Raw genomic sequence first — 19,803 nt, forward strand, 5'->3', positions numbered from 1 at the left:
ATAAATAACAATAGAATATAATTTGGAAATATAAACGGCATTAAACAGGATTGATCTAAAGACAGGGTCAAAAGTTTAAATGTGTCTATATTTATTTATGCTATATTGTGTTGTTTTGTCTGTGTCAACTTGTAACCTGGTTATATGAAGTCACTAAGTTCATTTCCCTCCATTGGTTTGTGGTGTTTGCCTCGTCTGTGTAATCAGATCTGTGATGATGGATGAAATGGTGAAGTGTGTAAAGTGTCATGTGCCAAAACGTTGTCAGCACAATTTTTACAATGCACATTTTCAGGCCACTTTGTGCAGCCATGGCAACAAAAAAATTCTGCATGCACCGACATCGGTCCAACGTCTGGGGGCTGAACCACCCCAGAAGTCTAAACCAAGATCGACCCTTGCTGAGAAAGAAAAAACAGAGCAGAGAAATTAGTTTGTTTGACCCTTTGAAAGTTTTCAGAGTCCAAGCAATTTGACTCTTCCTCCTCTCCCAGTCTGATAACAAGAGAAAACACAACACTCCTACAAGGCCTCTTGAGACAGTGAACAGACAAAATGACTTCAAAACCAAATATTTTAGATTTTTAGATGGAAATGATGTAAACATTTGGCAAACCTTTGAATCAACTTTCGATAACCCCCTTTTTTCATTACTGTAATCTACTTCCTCCCTGGGCGTTCATGAAACAGAAGCTGACATTAATGTCTGAAAGATCCTGATGTTTCTGTGGTAAGTACCAGACAAACAGGCTCTCCTGTTGTTTGTTTAATTCATCACACAGTCAATTAAAGTTTTGAAATGTATGTAGATAATTATGAGATCAGATCAGGTATAAAACAATTTATTGTGCACAACACAAACAACAAGGAATAAAAACATTTTAAGTGACATTTTTTCAGCTGAAATTGGCCATTTTTCCAGCATGTAATTGTGGTTTATAACTTAACTTGCTTCCCATGTACATGTTAATTTTATGACCAACAACAATAACCAAAACACCAAAAATGTTACTTTTCCATTGAGGTAAAAGTGCAAAATTCTTTCATCCTTCCTTCATGTAATTGTTTTCCTTCAAAACAGTCACAAAGTCATCAGAAGTTTACTTAATCCCATTAAAAATCTCAAATGTATGTCTTGGTTGTCGATGATCGTACTGAGTTAATTCCTCCAGGGTTATTTAGCAGGTATTTCACAGAGGGGGTTTCATTGCCTTTGGAGGAACAGTTTGCGCACAGAAGCCCTCCTCCCAAGATCAGCAGTGCTGCAGCCCCCCAGCCGATGTAAAGAGAGGCTCCAAGCTCTCTTTTCTGACCATTTACTACTAGAGGATTATAGAAGTCCCTTACGATCATACTGGCAGTCCAGGAAACCGGGATAAAGCAGAGGACTCCACTGATGATCAGTATCACACCCGCAGCCAAGGTCACCTTCGCTTTGGTCCTCTTCTCCAAAATGAAGTTGGTACACTTCCCGCCAACAAAAGCTATGATGAGTCCTGCAATGCCTGTTATGATGGAAACCAACATCATGGCTCGTGCTCCCTGAAGGTCAGAGCTCAGAGCCAGCATGGAGTCATACACTTTGCACTGCATCTGACCTGTACTCTGGACCATGCAGGTCATCCAGATGCCCTCCCACAAGGTCTGGGATGTCACTATATTGCTGCCGATGAAGGCACTGACCTTCCACATGGGTGCACCGCAGGCAATGAGCACGCCTATCCAACCGAAAAGGGCCAGAACGCTGCCCGCCATCTGCATTCCCATGAAAGCCATCGCCTTCTCTCTCCTCTCTCTGTCTCTGAGAGAATACTGAGAGCTGATGAGATGTATTCACGTCGGCATCTGAAGCAGAATGAGCGTGAAGAATGAAAGGTGTGATAGTTACAGTATTATGGAGACATTAGCAGCCCCACCAAATAATACCAGCTTTGTAGGATTCTTTGTGTACAAACACAATAAAGGTTGTCTTTTCTTTGCGTTCATCTCTGGAGATGGAGATTGTGTTACATGAAGTCCTGTTCATAGTCACAGGAAGAAAAACGGTATACGTGGCAAATTGTTTGTATAATAACTGGGTTTCTTTTACACTGAAGTCTCTGATTGTCTCTAAACTATATAAACCACATCAAATTATCACATCTGATCCTGTAAATGTGCAGGACGTGCTTTTGAATAAGCGTAATATGTAAGAGCTTTTAAAAGTTTAAAATATACATTTTGCTGTATATAAAATATTGATTATATACAGCAAAAGTAAAAGTCATGTTCAGGTTTGCTTGGCTCTTGTCTGGAGCCAGTAATTCTATCATCGCATGCAGAGGTAGATCAGATTCAGACAGTGATGCATTTGTTTGCATTTGTGTAGTATGACGTCAGTGTGTTTAGCAGCATCAGTAACAGGTTCAGGTAGATTCTCTCTGTTGGCAGAGAGCAATCAGGAATGTGAAACTATGTCAGGAATAGCAACACAACAGGGAGTGTTGCACCCGTAAAACTCAAGGACAGAATATGTTTTCATCATGAACTGACATACTCAACAGAAGCATTTTAATGACATGACACCCCTGAATCACCATTGTGATTTTTCTCCATATGATAGAAAAGGAGATATGTTTTTTTTTTAAATAGTAAAATATGTCAACAGCTTTGGTAAAAATTTCTACTGCGTTGGATTTTATTATTGTTACAGCAACAATATGGTTAAAGATCAGGGAACAGTCATCTTCATAAAAGAAACCCAATTCTACGGTTAACATGAAACAAAAGTAAACGAATGTCTCTTGAGTCACCTGACTTCAACATGTCATAACCCGGTGGCAGTCCCCAACCGTTGGCCGCAGGCCATTAGGATGCACAGAATGTTTAAATTTGTTCTTTTTTTTAAATTATTGTCAGTCTAAAGATGTTTTATCTTGAAAAGTGACTTCTGTGCGGAATGACACATACAAATGCATGCATCTGTGCCTGTTGACAGGTTTCGGTCACGTGATATGTTACCATTCATTACCCCAAAATTAAGCTCACAAGCAAAAATCATTGGGGAGATTATTTGGAAAAGGGGAAAGGCCCAATGAGGAGACAGAAGAGCCAACGACTTCCACAAATACAAAATCTGCATTTAAAAGACAACATTGGGAGTCCTACTTACACTACAGGTTTATCCCAACAGGTGAGTCTCATGCGCCGAGTCCGCTCTGTGTAATGTGTGGTGACAAGCTAGCAAATGAATCAATGAAGCCTTCAAAGCTGCTTCAGCCCCTGGAGATCAAAGCACCAAAGCCTTAAAAGAAAAAAACTGTAAAGCTTCTTGAAAGAAAAAAACATGAACACAAAGGCAAATGAAGTTACTGCTGACCACCACATCAACAAATGTGAGCGCACAGAACGTCATACCTGGTGGCTCATCGTATTGCTAAGGCGTTGAAACCTTTTACTGTTGGTGAAGAATTGATGCCGCTCGTTGCTACATTTGCCCTGAACTTCTAATTGAACAGTAATTTTTATAATTATTTTTAGTTGATTGACTTGTGTACAGAGCGGGACTCGAACCCGGGTCACAACACGGCAGACCCGGGTTCGAGTCCCGCTCTGTGCGGCGTTCGCATGCTCTCCCCGTGTCTGCGTGGGTTCTCTCCGGGTTCTCCAGCTTCCTCCCACCTCCAAAAGCATGTGGTTCAGGTTGATAAGCCGGTCCCAAATTTACCGTAGGAGTGAGTGTGTGTGTGAATGATTGTTTGTCTCTATTTGGCTCCCCGGTACACTGGCGTCGTACCCGGAGTGTCCCCCACCTCACGCCCTGAGACTGCCAGGATAGGCGCCGGCTCCCCCGCGACCTGCGTTAGCGGATTAAGCGGGTTAGAAAATGACTAACTGCTGACTTGTTTACCCTTTCAAAAAAGAATAGTCAGTATTTCTCCTACGTTGCATGCACTGGTTGTACGTATCTGTATATCAGCGCAGTCACTTGAATCGAGTTTTTTACTAAATTTATTTCTTATTAGAAAGGATTTTTGTTCTAAAATGTAGAATGTAGATGTCTGCATTTGGCATAAGACCACTGTGGATGATTTATTATAAGACTACAACTGTCTTCGTAATATGAACGATTGAAGTCCGATCTTTGAAAACATTGTCTTAGATGAAAACGGACAAGGCGCCAAAAAGCTTGGGGATGGCTGCAGTAAAGGGCTCTGGGTTTTTCTTTGATAGCAACCATTCGATAGCAACCACTCCAGTTAATTGGTGTACTGCTTGTCAGGATAGGCTTAGAAAGAGATCCAGTTTTGGTACATGTGCTATTAAAATTTTGTCATCACTAATTTAAAAACTAATTTAAAAAACAATTATCTATCTCATTCTTTGCTCAAAATTGCTAAAAATGTTGCTCACATCCACATGTAGCCATTTTTATACATTGAGGATTTTTGCCCCTATTGCCCCAAATCGAGCAGTTAAAGGAGATTTGTTAACATTTTTTTTATCTCGGTGTTTCAGGGTGTAATCTTTCATCTCTTCCTTGGTCATTGATCCTTAAAATGCAGTCAAAATCTGTGACAAGCTGCACACAAACCCATAGACAGATAAACATGGGAGACCATTGATCTGCCCAGCCCCAAGGGTGGAGGAAACCAGCTCGCGGTAGAAAGTACTAAGACAGAGTTTTACTGGCTCTCAACTCTGTAAATCTGGTATAACTGGTTTTACATCTGCAGGAAGTGTTCAAGAAGACGGCTGATTGTGTTTGACAATAAGTAATTGATATGTTGGTTTCCTACTCTTTATATTTAGTGAACTTTGAAGTTTTAAACCATAAAATATTCACTGTAAAAAAGACAAATCCACGTGAAACGTGAAATAAAAGACATTTACAACACATTTACGAAATGGTTTTATTAAATACAATTGAATTCCATTAACAAAAGCAAGTCAATCAATTAACTATCAAACAAAGTTGTAAAGCTTTAGTTTTTCTGTTTTTGTTTTTTTTTACAATTTCACAATGTGTTAATAAGACTGTACAAATTTCCTAGCATACCAGACATTTCGAGGAAAGTTTGGCTTGATAAAAACGTTATAAAGTATCTCAGTCCAGTCATGAGGCTTTTAAATGATGTTTTCCCATCACTGTAGCTTCATACCACATCTTTCTACTGTCTTTCTTATTTCTCCAGAAACATTTGCCTCCACCAAAGAAATTTGAATTGAACAGAAAAAAATGTCAAGTTCACTGTTTACCACATTTAATTAAAGTGAGACGCAGCCTGTGGTGTTAGGAGGAGCTCAGGGTGACATGGAGTTGCTGAAGAAAATTCAACTCATTCATGGTCTTTTTCTGGGGTAGGAGATGCTCACACGTAGGCTCTGCTGGTAGCAACTGACCTCGCACCGGAATACTTGACTGGATATTCAGGGCTGTCTTTGGGTGGGCATGAGCTGCAGAGTAGGGCACCGCCAAGGAGGAGAAGTGCAGCTGTGCCCCAGCCGATGTAAAGTGCGGCCCCCAGCTCTCTCCTCTGGCCGGTGGTTGTGATGGGGTTGTAGAAATCCCTGATAGTGGTGTTGGCAGACCAGCAGACAGGGATGAGGACCAGAACACCAGCACAAATGAAGACAATTCCAGATGCAATGGCCACCTTCGCTTTGGCTGCTTTATCCTCCACAAAGTTGGTGCATTTTCCTCCGGCTATACCCAGAATGATCCCAAGGATGGCAACAATGATGGCAATGACCACAAGAGCCCTGGCAGCCTGAAGGTCCTGGGGTAGAGCCAGCAAAGAATCATAGATCTTGCACTGCATCTGGCCTGTGCTCTGCATCACGCAGTTCATCCATAAGCCTTCCCAGATGACCTGCGCTGTCACAATGTTGGCTCCAATGAAGGCTGAGACCCTCCACATTGGCAGGGCACACACAATTATGGTTCCCAGACTGCCAATGATGGCCAGGACAAAGCCCAGCATCTGTCGTCCCTGTGACACCATGATGAGGTTTGTTTGAGGCGCTCGAAACTGAACGGAAGCAGAAGAGATAAAAGTTTCAGGAGCAGGTCAGCTCAGCTCAGCTTTTGAAGTTGAATTAAGACGGTTGCACATTCTTTCAGTTATAAGGATGTCTCTGTTGAAGGTGGAGTCAGGAAGACTTCCCTTTGACCTGAAACCAATGCTCTTTACTTGCCCAACCAGATTCTTTGCATTATTTCTATGCAGATCGTGAACAGTTTCGATGAGATGTTCAGAACAATACGAAAGTGAGAAGTTAGATACAAGAAATAAATGCAGAATTTTAGCAGAAATTGCCTCTATGAATGTGTGTCTATGCAGCATGGTCATTTTTTGATAAGAAATCTTACAAATAATTTGGTTTAGTCAAGTAATAAGTGGGAAGATTTTTTAAAAAGTGTTTATAACATTTAAAATTAAATGTCTTGTGTTGCTAAGATTTAAAATCTAGGCAAGTACAGAACCACTTTCAGTACAGTATTCAGTCTAAGTGAGGCCCGTAATCAGACACCACACTGAAACAATGCCCTCTCGACAATACAGACCTTTGACCGGAAGATCAGGTCCAGTCACTACTTTCAGGTGTGCTGGGAGTATCACCGGATGTCAATTGAGGAAGAACGAGCTTGCATTTATAGCTCACCTTTTCTTTTTTATTCATTACTTCTGCTTAATCACCATGATGTAGTTTAGACAATATTCTACTGATTGATTTACTCACACTCATCAGTGCTACTCAGAGTTGATTGGATCTCTTCAAACCTTTGTTGTTGGTTTCATTCAATCAAGGTTGATCATGTCTGTATTTCAGTGATTCTAGGAAATTTATGACACTTCCTGGTTAAATGACACAGTGAAATAAATATACTGATTTTTTTTGGCATTGATATTGACTTATACAAAATACTCGTGTATTTATATTATACTAAATATATAGGACCTGAACATATAGTTGCCTATAAAATATTAATGATGTGTTGTGATAATGACTCCATAAAATTTGCTAATAACTTTTTATTAAAATTCTTTTTTCACAGAAATCACACAATATTTACTATATACAAAATATATTACATATGACAAGCAAATAAAATATTCACAGCCATTTACTGTTAAGAGCAATACAATATTTTTAGCCATGTTAAATATTATTCTTCCCATATTAAGACTTGCTAATGTGTTAAGATGTCTATTTCAGGGCACAAAATTAATACAAAGATAAAACACTTCAGGAACACGTCATATTGTCAAATGTCACAGAACTGTGTGATAAAATCAAGTTTAAACCTTGATTATAAATTGAGACACAGCATGTAATTTATCTTTTAGTGGCATAGCAGGTTCCTGAAATCATACTGGCACAAATCTCAGTGTTGATCCTCTGTCTGTCTGTTTCAGTCTTTTACAGGTACTGTCTAGAGATAGAACCTGGTGCTGCATATGGTTTGCTGGGCACATATGATCCAGTGCCTGTGTACGGTCGGCTGGATGGGGGAGCATACACAGGTCCATATGTTGCCGGGCCGTACTGATACACCGGTGGTGGTGCGTAGCCTGGGTATCCATACATGGGTCTTTGAGGTGGGCAGGATGTAGTAAGGATAATCCCACCGATCAGAAGGATTAAAGACGAGGCCCAGCCAATGTAGATAGAGGCCCCAATTTCCCTCCTCTGAGTCTCGATGGTCAAGGGGTTCTGGAAGTCTGTGATGGAGACGGCTGCAGACCAGCAGACGGGGATGAGGACCAGGATAGCTGAAATAATGATAAGGCATCCAGCTATGATCACAACTTTGGCCCTTGATGCCTCTTGCTTCAGGCAGCCGGTGCACTTAGCTCCGATGAAGCTGATAATGAAGCCGATGAAGGCGAAGATGAGGGAGATGATGACCAGGGCCCGGGCAGCTTGTAGATCACTAGTGAGTCGCATGACGGACTCGTTGAGACTGCACTGCATCTGTCCAGTACTTTGCATCACACAGTTCATCCACAGACCGTCCCAAATCGTCTGCCCTGTAACGATGTTTGCCCCAACAAAGGTAGTCACTCTCCACATGGGGACTCCACAGGTTACTGCCACACCAACAAAGCCTATAAAGCTGATGACCTGACCTGCCACTTCCTTGCCAAGTCTCCCCATGGTGAAGAGGCTCTGTCTGCGGCAGGAGAGAAATGGGTTTCAGCACACAGGTCTGGCTGTCTTTCGGAATGACACAGCTCTCTATCCCTTGCTGTTTGTCAGCAAATGTGGAAGGGGAGGGCTGTTCCATTGTCAGATAAGTTGTTCTGGTCAAACAAGATTCTTTTGCTGGAGCTTGAGGAGTGGCACTCGTTTCAGAGCAATTCCTTTCTTTTTCATATGCAGATTTCCCCTCAGTAAGTTTCAGGTTATCATATGGAGTTACAACCATTACGTCATTTAAAAAGGACCTGAAACCAGATCAAAAGACTTCCTTTTCTCACAAACAGTGTCTTTGTTGTGCTCATTTGAATTCTGAGAAGTGACTTGGATTGAACTCAAGTGATGAGTAAGCACAACATAGAGACTCAGATCTTCTTGTACTTATAGTAAAGATTAAATGTTTGTATCAGGGAAATGCACTGACACATATAAAACCTTTACGCTGTTGTTTTTGTGCTACATGGCTTGCATCACTGACTGATTTGATCAAGTTGAATAATCAAACAGCTATCAAGCTATAATACAACCAGACCATTTAAAAGAAATAAGAAACACAAGGGTGACATTGCTTGCCTCTATCAGTTCCTTGTTTTACTCACACTGACTGGATGCTGTTTAATAACTTGGCAAGTGATCATAAGCAGTTCACACCAGCAGACATTAACCTTGGCCCGTGTCATGATAAGGACACTGTCCGTCACAGTTTGGAATGATACGCTGTGTGAACCAGTCCCATCAGCTGACACGACAGTATCACAGATACTACTGTCGGCTAAACAAACTGTCGACACTCCACTTTTCTTACCCAGTGGTGTCACACTGCACTGAAGACTATCACTACAACACGACCTAGTGAAGAAAAACTCTGAGAAAGCTGGCGAGGACAAAGTTCGCAATTCACTCCTGATATTTTCACCCACATATATTTTAAAACTCAACATAAGAAACAGACTGAAGTAGTGCCTTAATAGTTTTAGATTAAAACCAACTATGAATGTAATCCAGTATTATTAGTTTCCTACTGGGAGGTGAGCTTGTGCATTTAGTTTGTGTCTGTCATCATGGAACAAGATTGGATTGTTTCCTCTGTAAATAAACAACAGTTAAATTTAAACTCATATTCAGTTGTATTTTATATCTAAAATAAGGGCAATGACTTCTCCTCCACCTATTTTTCGTGGAATATGCAACACAGCAGTGATTATTTCCAAGATATGATTCAAAATCATTTTCTTTACACTGGTATACAGGATATGAGTTCAAAACTAAGCAAGCAATCATCCAGTAAATACTTTTTATTGGATATTAACAAATGCAGGTGAGAACAGGCAAGAACAATTAAAACACCATAGTTTTCTTACATATGAAATCATCCAAAATTTACTTTTAAAGTAACACACAAAACTTCCAATGTGTAAAGATGTTTTGTTTTCTGCATTTAGTTGTTGTGTAGTCATTGGAATTAAATTATAAAAGATAATTATATAGAAATATTTTTCAAAGATTTAACTAAGCATTGAAACAGAAAATATATTAGATAGATAATAGCTAATAAAAAACCTTTTACTCTCATTACTCATCAAACAATCATAACGTAACCAAGGATTTTCTGGTGTTTATGAAGTTTGAAGCGAGGCGCTCATGTGAAAGTGGTTAAGTTTCTTAGGTACACCGATTTTTAACAGCAGACTTTTAAAAAAAAAAAAATTGACATTTTGATTTGACATATCAGAAAAACAAAGAACTCCATTCATAATATGTTTTTTCCATCTATGTGTGACAGTGATTTATTCTATACAGTCCCAGAACCCTATTGGTACATTATAATGCTTTCTGTTCAATAGGAAAAGTACCATTTGCACTAAACTACTTGCGAATGTTCAGCTCATGTAAAATTGCCAGGTAAAATGTGATCTTTTTCTATCACCTTTCCAGTGACCTTGAGAGTCCATGTTGGAAGTGAAGCGTTGATCTTCTTATACATACTCCCTTGATGTTGACACTGATTTCACGGGTGTGAATTTTGGTACATAGTGGGGATGATCGTGTTTGGGTGGGCAATTCCAACACAGCAGTCCCCCTCCCAACAGAAGCAGAGCAGCAGCCGCCCAGCCGATATACAACGCTGCTCCTAACTCATACCTCTGGGATTCGATTATAATCGGGTTGTAGAAGTTGGTGATGATGGTGTTGGCGGACCAGGAGACAGGAATGAGGCAGAGCAACCCAGAGGTGATGAACAAAACTCCAGCCAGGATACAAGCCCTCGCCTTTGATCGCTCTGTCTCGATGCAGTTGGTGCATTTCCCACCAGCGATTGACAAGATCACTCCACAGATTCCAAGCAGGATGGAAATGATTATCATGGCACGAGCAGCCTGCAAGTCTGGAGCCAGAGCCAGAAGAGAATCATACACCTTACACTGCATTTGACCTGTACTCTGCACCACACAGTTCATCCACATGCCCTGCCAGATGGTCTGAGCTGTGATGATGTTGGCTCCAACAAAAGCACTGACTTTCCACATGGGCAAGGCACACACTACGATGACCATGAGCCAGCCAATCAGCGCCATTGATATGCCGAGCATCTGAATCCCCTGAGACACCATTTCTCCAGCTTTGTTCCAAGCGCATTAAAATCCAAAATGAGAGATGGGAGGAATGATTCAAGCTTGTATTTATGTATTGTTGTGTGAGACATAAGGACATGAGGGTATGTGAAACCAGAATCCTTAGCCCTGATTGGCTTGGTGGTATTCACACACAAACAAGACCCAGTGACATTTTAGTAGTGCTGACCTGTCAGAAGGCTCAGCTTCACGGTAATACACAAATGAAAGAAAACAGGTTTTCTTTTCCATCAGTTTTCCAATCTATAATAATGATTTAATGCTTGGCTGTGGTATACATTTTTAAGAAACTGAGAAATTCACTCTTTCATGAACTTTTGTTGACATCGATATGATAGTAATCATATCAACATGATCAACTTTTTTCACAAAATGAACTAGAACCAATGCAGTCACAGACTCCCGAAGTAAAAATTTTACCCTGACCTTCTTGCACAGGTCAAAGATCAAAGCCAGTGCTCTGACCTACTTACTCACACTGGCCTTCTCCCTCGACTTTCTTATCTTATCCAGTTTCTGAGTGTGCAAAAGGTGAAATTTGACCTTGATCTAGTTTTCTCAAGGTCAAGGTCATCATATTATTTTCATCCCCTTTGCCGCCTGAGTAATATGCTTTTTCTGTCATCTTTCTACCTGCAACGGTTGTGAAGATATTTAGTGGACTAACGGAGAGACGAACACACAAACACGGACAATTACAATACGTCACCGCTTTGAAGCAGGATGTAATAAGAACTTTGTACATTAAGAGTGAGAAAGATGCACCACAGCCAGTCTGTGGAATTGAAAATCTGGATAAATGACTCAGATTTTATTGTCACATCTGAACGAACGTAACAGAATGCACAATTAATCTTATCTATTTATGAAAAACCTGGTTGCATGCTAATGAGATTGAAATTTCTGATACTAAGCTGAAGTGGAAAAACCACATGTGTGCTTCCACATGATTAGGTGTAGCGGAAACTGTAAAATGTGTTAATCTATTCACCACAAGGGGCAGTGTTGGACAGGTAGAGACAATTATTAAGAATTTTTTTTGAGAAAGAAAAATGGCCTTCATCCACAATTTATCAGGATAGTACAAAAACTTTGGGAAGTCAATATAAAACTTATCTTATATATGACAGCGAAAAGAAAAGTTTTTTTCAAGGGTTGTTTTAAGATGGTTTTTTTTACAAAGTATATTATTATTATTATCATCCATTATCATCATCATTATGATTATTGTTGGCTAACTGTGCCCATGCCTTTTCTATAAAATAATGAATCTGACTTAATAACATGCTACTGTATATTAAACAAACTAGATCAAACAAGCAGGAAAATTCAATGTTGGTCAAAACAATTTATTTACAGTTTCAAATATGACATAACACATAACACTTGTACATTCTTGGATGAAATGATAGTCTATGTAAACGGTCACAAAAGCATGGAAAAGTTAATGCAGTTAAAACACAGTCAATTAAAGTAGCGTGTTAAATGTTGTTCCTGTGTCAATCTGTATCTTTTTTCTTCTTTGTCAGATCACGCCTCTAAGTCCACATCTGTTTGGGTGTGGTGCACTGCTTTACGTTAACACTGAAGGAACAGTTCCTGAAGGGCTGAAACTTGTACTAAATGATGTGGGAAATTTTAACTGAAGTATTAAGTGTGAAATTATTAAACCAAAAGTTAATCATAAAAAGTCATTGTAAAAATTGAAATCTTGTATGTCATGATAAATGAACCAACTTAAAGGATCATTAAAAAGTCTTTGTCAGTCTTCATCTTTCTCTTCTCAGACGTAGTCCTTGGTTCCAGTTGCACGTGAAGCAGCGTACTTGGCAGTTGAGTAGTTGTCCTTGGGAGGGCAGTTTGCACAGAGGAGTCCACCGCCCAGGATGAGGAGGGCTGAAGCCCCCCAGCCGATGAAGAGTGCAGCTCCAAGCTCCTTCTTCTGAGACCCCACAGTCAGGGGGTTGTAGAAGTTTCTTATGATGGTGTTTGCCGTCCAGCACACAGGGATGAGGCACATAACACCAGCAATGATGAAAAGCACACCAGATGCCACACATATTTTGGCTTTGGCGGTTTCATCCTCTACACAGTTGGTGCATTTGCCCCCTGCGATGGATAGGAGCAGACCCAAAACTCCAACTAGGATGGCTATGATGATGAGGGCGCGGGCTGCCTGGAGGTCCCGTGAAAGGGCCAACAAGGAATCATAGACCTTGCATTGCATCTGGCCCGTGCTCTGGACCACACAACTCATCCAGATGCCCTCCCAACTGGTTTGAGCGGTGACGATGTTCTGACCGACGAAGGCTGTCACTTTCCACTGAGGCAGGGCACAGACAATGATGGTTCCTATCCAGCCAATAACACACAGGGCAATGCCCAGCATCTGAAATCCAGCTGCCACCATGTCTCTTCCGTCTGTCTTCCAAGAAAATGTCCAAAAGTTGTGTCTCTGTAAAGTCTTACTTGAAGAGATCCCCCAAGAGAATGTATTTGGGTAAGATTGGAATGGTTCTTTTATACATTTAACCTGGGAGGGGCTTGACACACACACACACACACACATAAAACCGGGCTGTGACATTTACCCCTACTCTCACACCCCCAGCCTGAGGGCATGTGTCATCATGTCAGTTTTTGTCTCAGTCAAAAACCATTGCTGGTGAAATAGCTGCATTATGACTCACATGCTGGGATTGGTCAAACCGACTTCAAAAAATTATGATCCGTTTTTCGTTTTATGTTTTCTGTAACATTCTAAGTGACCAGGATCCAACTGTGCTTTGTCAGGTGAAAATTCTGCAAAAGGTGATTTTTTCCCCCTAAAACTTTAAAATAAAAGAGCATTTTGTGAAAAGGGTGGTGCTTTGCATATTTGTTTTCGTCCGAGTAGGGGTGAGCATATGTCCTATATTGAACACTTTTGAGACTGTTAAACAGTAAAGTTTCATTTGTAGTTGTCATTAGAGATTCAGTTCAAGTCATTGTGTGGTTGTATCTGTCATGTGCATTATTCCAGAAAACAATGAAAAATACTAAAAACAAGCAAGTCAGTCATTGAGAATTTCTGATGGACAAAAATGTAATATTATGTTATGTTTTAACCTTTGACCATTTTTGTCTTTCTTCACTTTGTAATTAAAAACAGAACAGACACACATCTTTTTAAACGTCCACACTGAAAATGGTGAAAAGTTTCAGTTGTCAGTCCACAATTAAATTTATGTTTTAGTTATGTTTGCCTGCTTTGGCGATGATTCCTTTTTTTGTTGCATCAATGTATTGCCTAAATTATTGACGTCATTTGTGGATAAGTACGGTAATAATATTTTAAACAACATGATTAACATATTTATCTTGTACTTTTATAATAAATAAATTTACTCTGATAAACCACAGCATGTGGCTGACTAAATGTTTACACCTTGAAGGGTTTAATTAATCTCAGCGCCAAGGTACCTACTTTCATAACTGTACAGTGGTCGCAGTTAAGCACACGTTGTAGTTCACATGGGTACATATATTTAAATAAGCTGAGACGCTGAAAAGTGTAACAGAATACCTAAGAATATCAACGGTGCAGCAAAAGACACTGAACTAGAAATTAAATCTAGAGAAAACAAATAGAAACACCTCAGCATTTTTCATTACAGTGACTTGTTTTTTTAAATGATTTTTAAATGAACATTTCTGGGTGTCAAAAAGAGAGATTGAATCTGACCTTGCAGTAAAGTCCTTAAAGGTTGAAGGGATGCAACTTTCCCCTATATGTTGATTTGGGAGAAGATGTGCAATCTGTAGTCCAGGGGTCCCACTTGATTTATAAATATTATTTGACATCAGCACGAACGAGGCAAGAGGGAGATGTTGGTGAAATGCTAAACAATATGCCAAGTGATTCCAGCTGACAGACTGCAGAAAGAGGGAATGGTGAGAGGGGCAAAAAGAGGTACAGGGAGAATCAGATTGTTCCAGAAATGAATAGAGGCAGTGTTTGAGAGCCAACACTGCCTTTAGGACTATAATGCTTCTATTTTATCCAAGGTAGGACTAGTAAAGCTACGTCGGTCTGTCTGTGAAGATTAGGTTCCACGCACAGGGAGGCAGGGAGGAATTTCAGCAATTAAGAATCAGAGGAGAGATGGTTTCAGGGTGAGATTAGTCCTGATGTACAGATCCTGAAAGGCCTCAGAGAGGCCACGTTCAGTCTAATGTGTCACAAATTCAGTCTCCTGACAAAGCACTGAAGGTTAAATATTATAATAATAAATGTTCATACTTAAATAAATTCACATTGATGGTGAAGTTGAGGTAAATGTAGCTGGTTATATGAAATATATGTTTTTGGGAGTACAATTAAGCTCATTTAAGCAGCTTATTAAGAAGGACTGGTGCAGTTTTTAAAGCAACAGGTGAAAATTTGACAGCTGCAGCCATGAGAAAATGCCAAAGGGACCAGAAGTGACAAGTGTCAACAGGTAGTTTGAGGCAGGCCCAGACACCGCAGTAACGGCTGGTTCTGGCTCTTACTCAAGTTTGCAGTCCTTCAGTATAACTGGCTGAGTCCTCGTGCAGAAATCAACCTGCAGTACTGGACGAGTTTGAGTATTTTATGAACACATATTTAGTTTAAATTAGTTTAATACTGGGGGATTGGTGAGTGAGTTCCAAACATTACACGTTTACATGAACTGTATGAGTCCTGTCTGTAATATTTGAAGAGTCTAATGTGTCTGATTTAATGAGGAATAGAGGCATGTTTCAACATAGCTGCCAACTGAACTACCCTCTCCTCACAGTTTCCTACGGTTGTGACTAAAAACACCTTTAAAAAAATGTCAGAAACATCATTGTGCAGCAGGTATGAACGCCAAATTCTGAAGTAACAGAAGAGCAGTGTTGCACAGTTTTAGATGGCATCACCAGGAGTGCTATATATCACATTTTTAGTCCTAAAAACTGGGTCTTTAAGGTGCACAGCACGTGGAGCTCTACAGAAGTGGTGATAACCTGTGCTTCAAAAATAATTGTCTTTAGTTCCACTGCTTAGCTTTGTCACCTGATGAAAAACCTACAATTGTTTCATGTGTCACAGTGGGAAATATGTGTGTGCAAGGGATGATACCACAGCTAAATCTGAGGTCATTGTTCCGGAACAGTCAGAGTTTCAGTTGGTAACTCAAGCACAGGTAATAGCGACATGAACCCTCCTGTGACTCATGTGTGTTCAGAAGTGACACTGTGTCACCTGACACAAACAGTTATTTTGGTCTCTTTTGTTCATGTAGTTACATGTTTGTTTTTATTGTTCATCTCAGGGGACTTTGACTCAGACTTTGCTTGTTTTGCTGTTGAGTTGTTGTCTTTTTCATGCCTCAAACTCTATTGCTGCAGATCATGTCTCCTATCAAATCGAGAGTGTCAGGTAAATATATGTAAATCATGTAGCGTACATGTAATCTGGGCTAAAGTGCTAATAATATTAACAATAACATTCACAAACATAAACTGTTGTTCCAGTCATGATAATAGCTGATTTGGTTGTGAAACTAGGTGTGTCAGAGGTTTGTGTTTTTGCCTGGGGACATTTTCACTTCCTCATTTGTGTGCATTTGTTTCAGCAGCGGAGATGAGTGCCTTTTTGGCTGTGAACAAATATCAAGAATAACTTATGTATCCTTATCATTTTATTCAGTTGTAACATACTTTGATACGAGTTTCCATCATCTGTTATACCACTAGTTTCTATGTGCTAATACTTCGTAATTGACTTTTTGTTTTTAGCTGTCACTCACAGTGGCTGTAAATAAAACCTGATAACATTAATACAGTATAAGAAAGTAGGTGAATCAAAGATTTAAATTAAATGTGGGTAGAGTTAAGAATGAACTTTTTAGTGTGAAGGACAGAACACTGTTATAAACCACTAATCTACAGTAGACAGCAGCTCTTGTTGGAAACCGGTCAGACCTGCTCTAGCACCAACGACAGGTGAACTATCAGTCAGGTGCTTTGCATGCAGCTACATGTATGATTCTAGGGTTTGGTCTTATCAGGTGACTGCACCTGCAGCAACTCTGTTAACTAAATAAATAGTGGGATACATGGATTTAAATATCCTGAATGCCTGTTATTCGGAGATAAGGATTTGTATATGCATCTTCTCTTGCGTCCTTACTGAAAACCTCCTTTTAACAGGTCTGCTGACAAGGTGAAAAGTAAAAGCTTTTACTTATAGATGCTGCTGGATAAAGATTGACAATCAGAGCACACCTGAGACACAATCATGACTCACCAAACATAACAGGTTCACAGGATGCATCAGCCTATCACGTCTGTTGTTATGTTTCAAAATGTATGTGGTTTTTTATGACTGGAAAAACAAGTATTTCACTGTTTCATCAATGGGAATTATGAGAGCTTGCAAGATTTGTTGAATTTGTGGTAAAGTTAATATTATTTATATTTTGGGGATTAATAAAACCTGGAATGACATCAAAAGTATAAAATTTCACCGCTTGAAGCAAACACCTAAGCATCAATGAATTAATAAGCACATTTTAAACATGGGTTATAAAAGTGAAAAAATAAATTGAACTTCAACAAAGAAAAACAAACAAATCACGATAAAACAGATAAATTAAACTCAGATCATATAAGATGGAAAAAACACATGATGAAGGAAACAAGAAAAAAAAAACCTGGTCAAATATTTATTTAACATCTGAGTTCAGACATGCACACATGCTAATCCACTATAACTGGGAGGGAACATCATACAAAGAAGTCAACAGCTCAACAGGTAGAGAAGACAGAATGTAGTGGTGCCCCCCCCTGCCTGTGGAAAGTCACAACTACAGTTGAGTGCACATAGCTTCGAGGGGGTGCGTGCATCTGCAGAGGGGAGGAGAATACTGAGAAACTCATCCTGACCACTGACCCCAGATGACCTCTGTTTATTAGAGGACAGCCTGTAAGGACATAGAGCTCTTCTGTCAAGTCTCAACAGCCCTGTTGTTTAACAAGCAGGATATCTGGGAGACGTTCCCACCCAGTGTTTCCTCTAAACTGCGTGGTTGCGCAATTGCGCACTGCTCGCACATATTCAGCGCACAAGATATAAAATAAAATTCGATATAAAGGTATTGTGTTAAGACTGGATACTGAAATTAAGTCTGTGGTTGTCATGCTTGCCCATATCACACGACACTGTGGTGTCACAGTATTAAATAAGTAGCATATAATATTATATCTAATCTAATCTAATTAATTACACCAATATTATTGTTTTCTGTACCATTTTGCATTGTAACTCAGTGAGTGACAGGTGTCCAGCCAATGATACGATCAGGTTCAATGACGCTACGCAGACAATCAGCGTTGACGATGCTGCACATGCGCCCTGCTATACGCGCCATGCAGGTTAGCTAGTTAACGACTGGAAACAGACGGGCACTGACACATCCAGTCACCAAGCCAAAGTAAAAAAGAAATGCGGTTCTTTTAAGGTGGAATGAGTACTGTATATACAAATAGAAGAACAAGTGGTGAAACTGAGTGAGATAATCACTGAGTTAATCATTAAATGCTGTTACCACTAGATAATTTATAGGTAGTAGAAATGCTAATAAAAAAGGAGTAACTACTGTATATATTTTACAGACAAAGAGTTACAAGCATTTACACTGTATCACAAGCAACAGTGCATGTCATTGTGCAAAATGTGAATGTTTTAATGTGAATAAAATATTATGTCTGAAAGGTGTAGATATATATGATTTATTTTGGAATAGGACCCTCACCTAGACCCTAAGCTAGGTCACCTCAGGCAAAGCAGGACTCTTCCCATGGCCAAAGCAGGACCCTCACATATAACATACTACACATCTCATAAAGAACAATATTTTTGTCTTATTTATTTCAAGTGGGCCAAATCACTTATATTAAAAGCGAACTACTGAAAATTGCTACTTTAGTGTGATTCTTTTAATAAGCCATGTAACTTGCTATGAAGGTTTTGAACAAGCATGATACCGGTGTGTGGCCACAGCTTGCATGTCTGATGTTGCTCACAGTGGTCCTCAGTGCGCTCAGGAAGCTTGTGTGTTTTCCCAGACACATGAAAAATTAGAGGGAACATTGTCCCCACCCATTTGATCATCCATCATAACACGCTGGATATTCAAGAGCCTTTTGCATCTAATGTGTCTTTTTGTTTCTAGTTATGATATTTTCATATGTATCAGGAAGTGGAAACAAACAAGAAATGTAAGTCTTATGCAATCTAGGTATAATAAATACTCTCACAAACAAAAGCTTTAACTTTTTAACCTTTTAATGGTGTGTCCCCAATAATTAAAAAGTGTGTGGATTTTCCACTGTCTTCGGTTTTCAATGCAGTTGTAGTTCATTTATATATTCAACCATAAATTCTCTGCTTAAAACAGAAAATACCTGAAACACACCCACCAACAAAGAGGTGCACAAACTCCATCCTTGATTTTTTTTTTTTCATCTTGGAGGATTATGTAGCTGACCAACAGAAGACAAGGCCAGCCATTGTTACTCTTTTCTCTTGTATCAAGATCTCATTCAGATGGTGATTCAGCATATTCTTCAAGGTTGTCACATAAAAATATATCTTGTCCCACAAGGTGCACACATTATTAATATTATATATTAAGATTAAGTTACCAGAACTGAGTTCACAAGTCTCCACTTTAAGCATTTCTTATCTTCTTATTGTAAATGACATTTGATTTAAGGAAACACAATCTTTCAAACCTGTGAATATGAATCTATGAATCTAATGTCATCTAACACTATGTGTGACATTAGTTGGTTACATGCTATGCTAATAAAAATATCAAATTATCCCCATTCCCCTCATTGAAGTGTACTGTATTTTGAAGATAACATGATGCCACCTTGAGCAGACTCCACCTTCAGTCCACTAAGCTTTATAAAGAAGGTAGAATCCTTT

At 39.5% G+C, this 19,803-nt stretch overlaps 5 protein-coding genes across 5 annotated transcripts; all 5 read right to left on the bottom strand.

The window, feature by feature from the left end:
- Positions 1-1,122: 1,122 nt before the first annotated feature.
- LOC137596183 (claudin-4-like) lies at positions 1,123-1,776 on the bottom strand. The gene has a single exon (XM_068316495.1). It carries the CDS (start codon positions 1,774-1,776, stop codon positions 1,123-1,125), a length of 654 nt encoding a protein of 217 aa, XP_068172596.1.
- A 3,110-nt stretch (positions 1,777-4,886) lies between these two features.
- On the bottom strand, positions 4,887-6,088 carry cldne (claudin e). Its single transcript, XM_068316617.1, has one exon. The coding sequence runs from the start codon at positions 5,982-5,984 to the stop codon at positions 5,352-5,354; it is 633 nt and encodes a 210-aa protein (XP_068172718.1). The 5' UTR covers positions 5,985-6,088; the 3' UTR covers positions 4,887-5,351.
- A 952-nt stretch (positions 6,089-7,040) lies between these two features.
- Positions 7,041-8,530, bottom strand: LOC137596271 (claudin-4-like). The gene has a single exon (XM_068316615.1). The coding sequence runs from the start codon at positions 8,140-8,142 to the stop codon at positions 7,405-7,407; it is 738 nt and encodes a 245-aa protein (XP_068172716.1). The 5' UTR covers positions 8,143-8,530; the 3' UTR covers positions 7,041-7,404.
- A 951-nt stretch (positions 8,531-9,481) lies between these two features.
- LOC137596272 (claudin-4-like) lies at positions 9,482-10,826 on the bottom strand. Its single transcript, XM_068316616.1, has one exon. The coding sequence runs from the start codon at positions 10,794-10,796 to the stop codon at positions 10,161-10,163; it is 636 nt and encodes a 211-aa protein (XP_068172717.1). The 5' UTR covers positions 10,797-10,826; the 3' UTR covers positions 9,482-10,160.
- A 1,324-nt stretch (positions 10,827-12,150) lies between these two features.
- Positions 12,151-13,312, bottom strand: LOC137596274 (claudin-4-like). The gene has a single exon (XM_068316618.1). The coding sequence runs from the start codon at positions 13,225-13,227 to the stop codon at positions 12,601-12,603; it is 627 nt and encodes a 208-aa protein (XP_068172719.1). The 5' UTR covers positions 13,228-13,312; the 3' UTR covers positions 12,151-12,600.
- Positions 13,313-19,803: the final 6,491 nt, after the last annotated feature.

Source organism: Antennarius striatus, chromosome 6, assembly GCF_040054535.1.
Source record: "Antennarius striatus isolate MH-2024 chromosome 6, ASM4005453v1, whole genome shotgun sequence".
NCBI lineage: Eukaryota > Metazoa > Chordata > Actinopteri > Lophiiformes > Antennariidae > Antennarius > Antennarius striatus.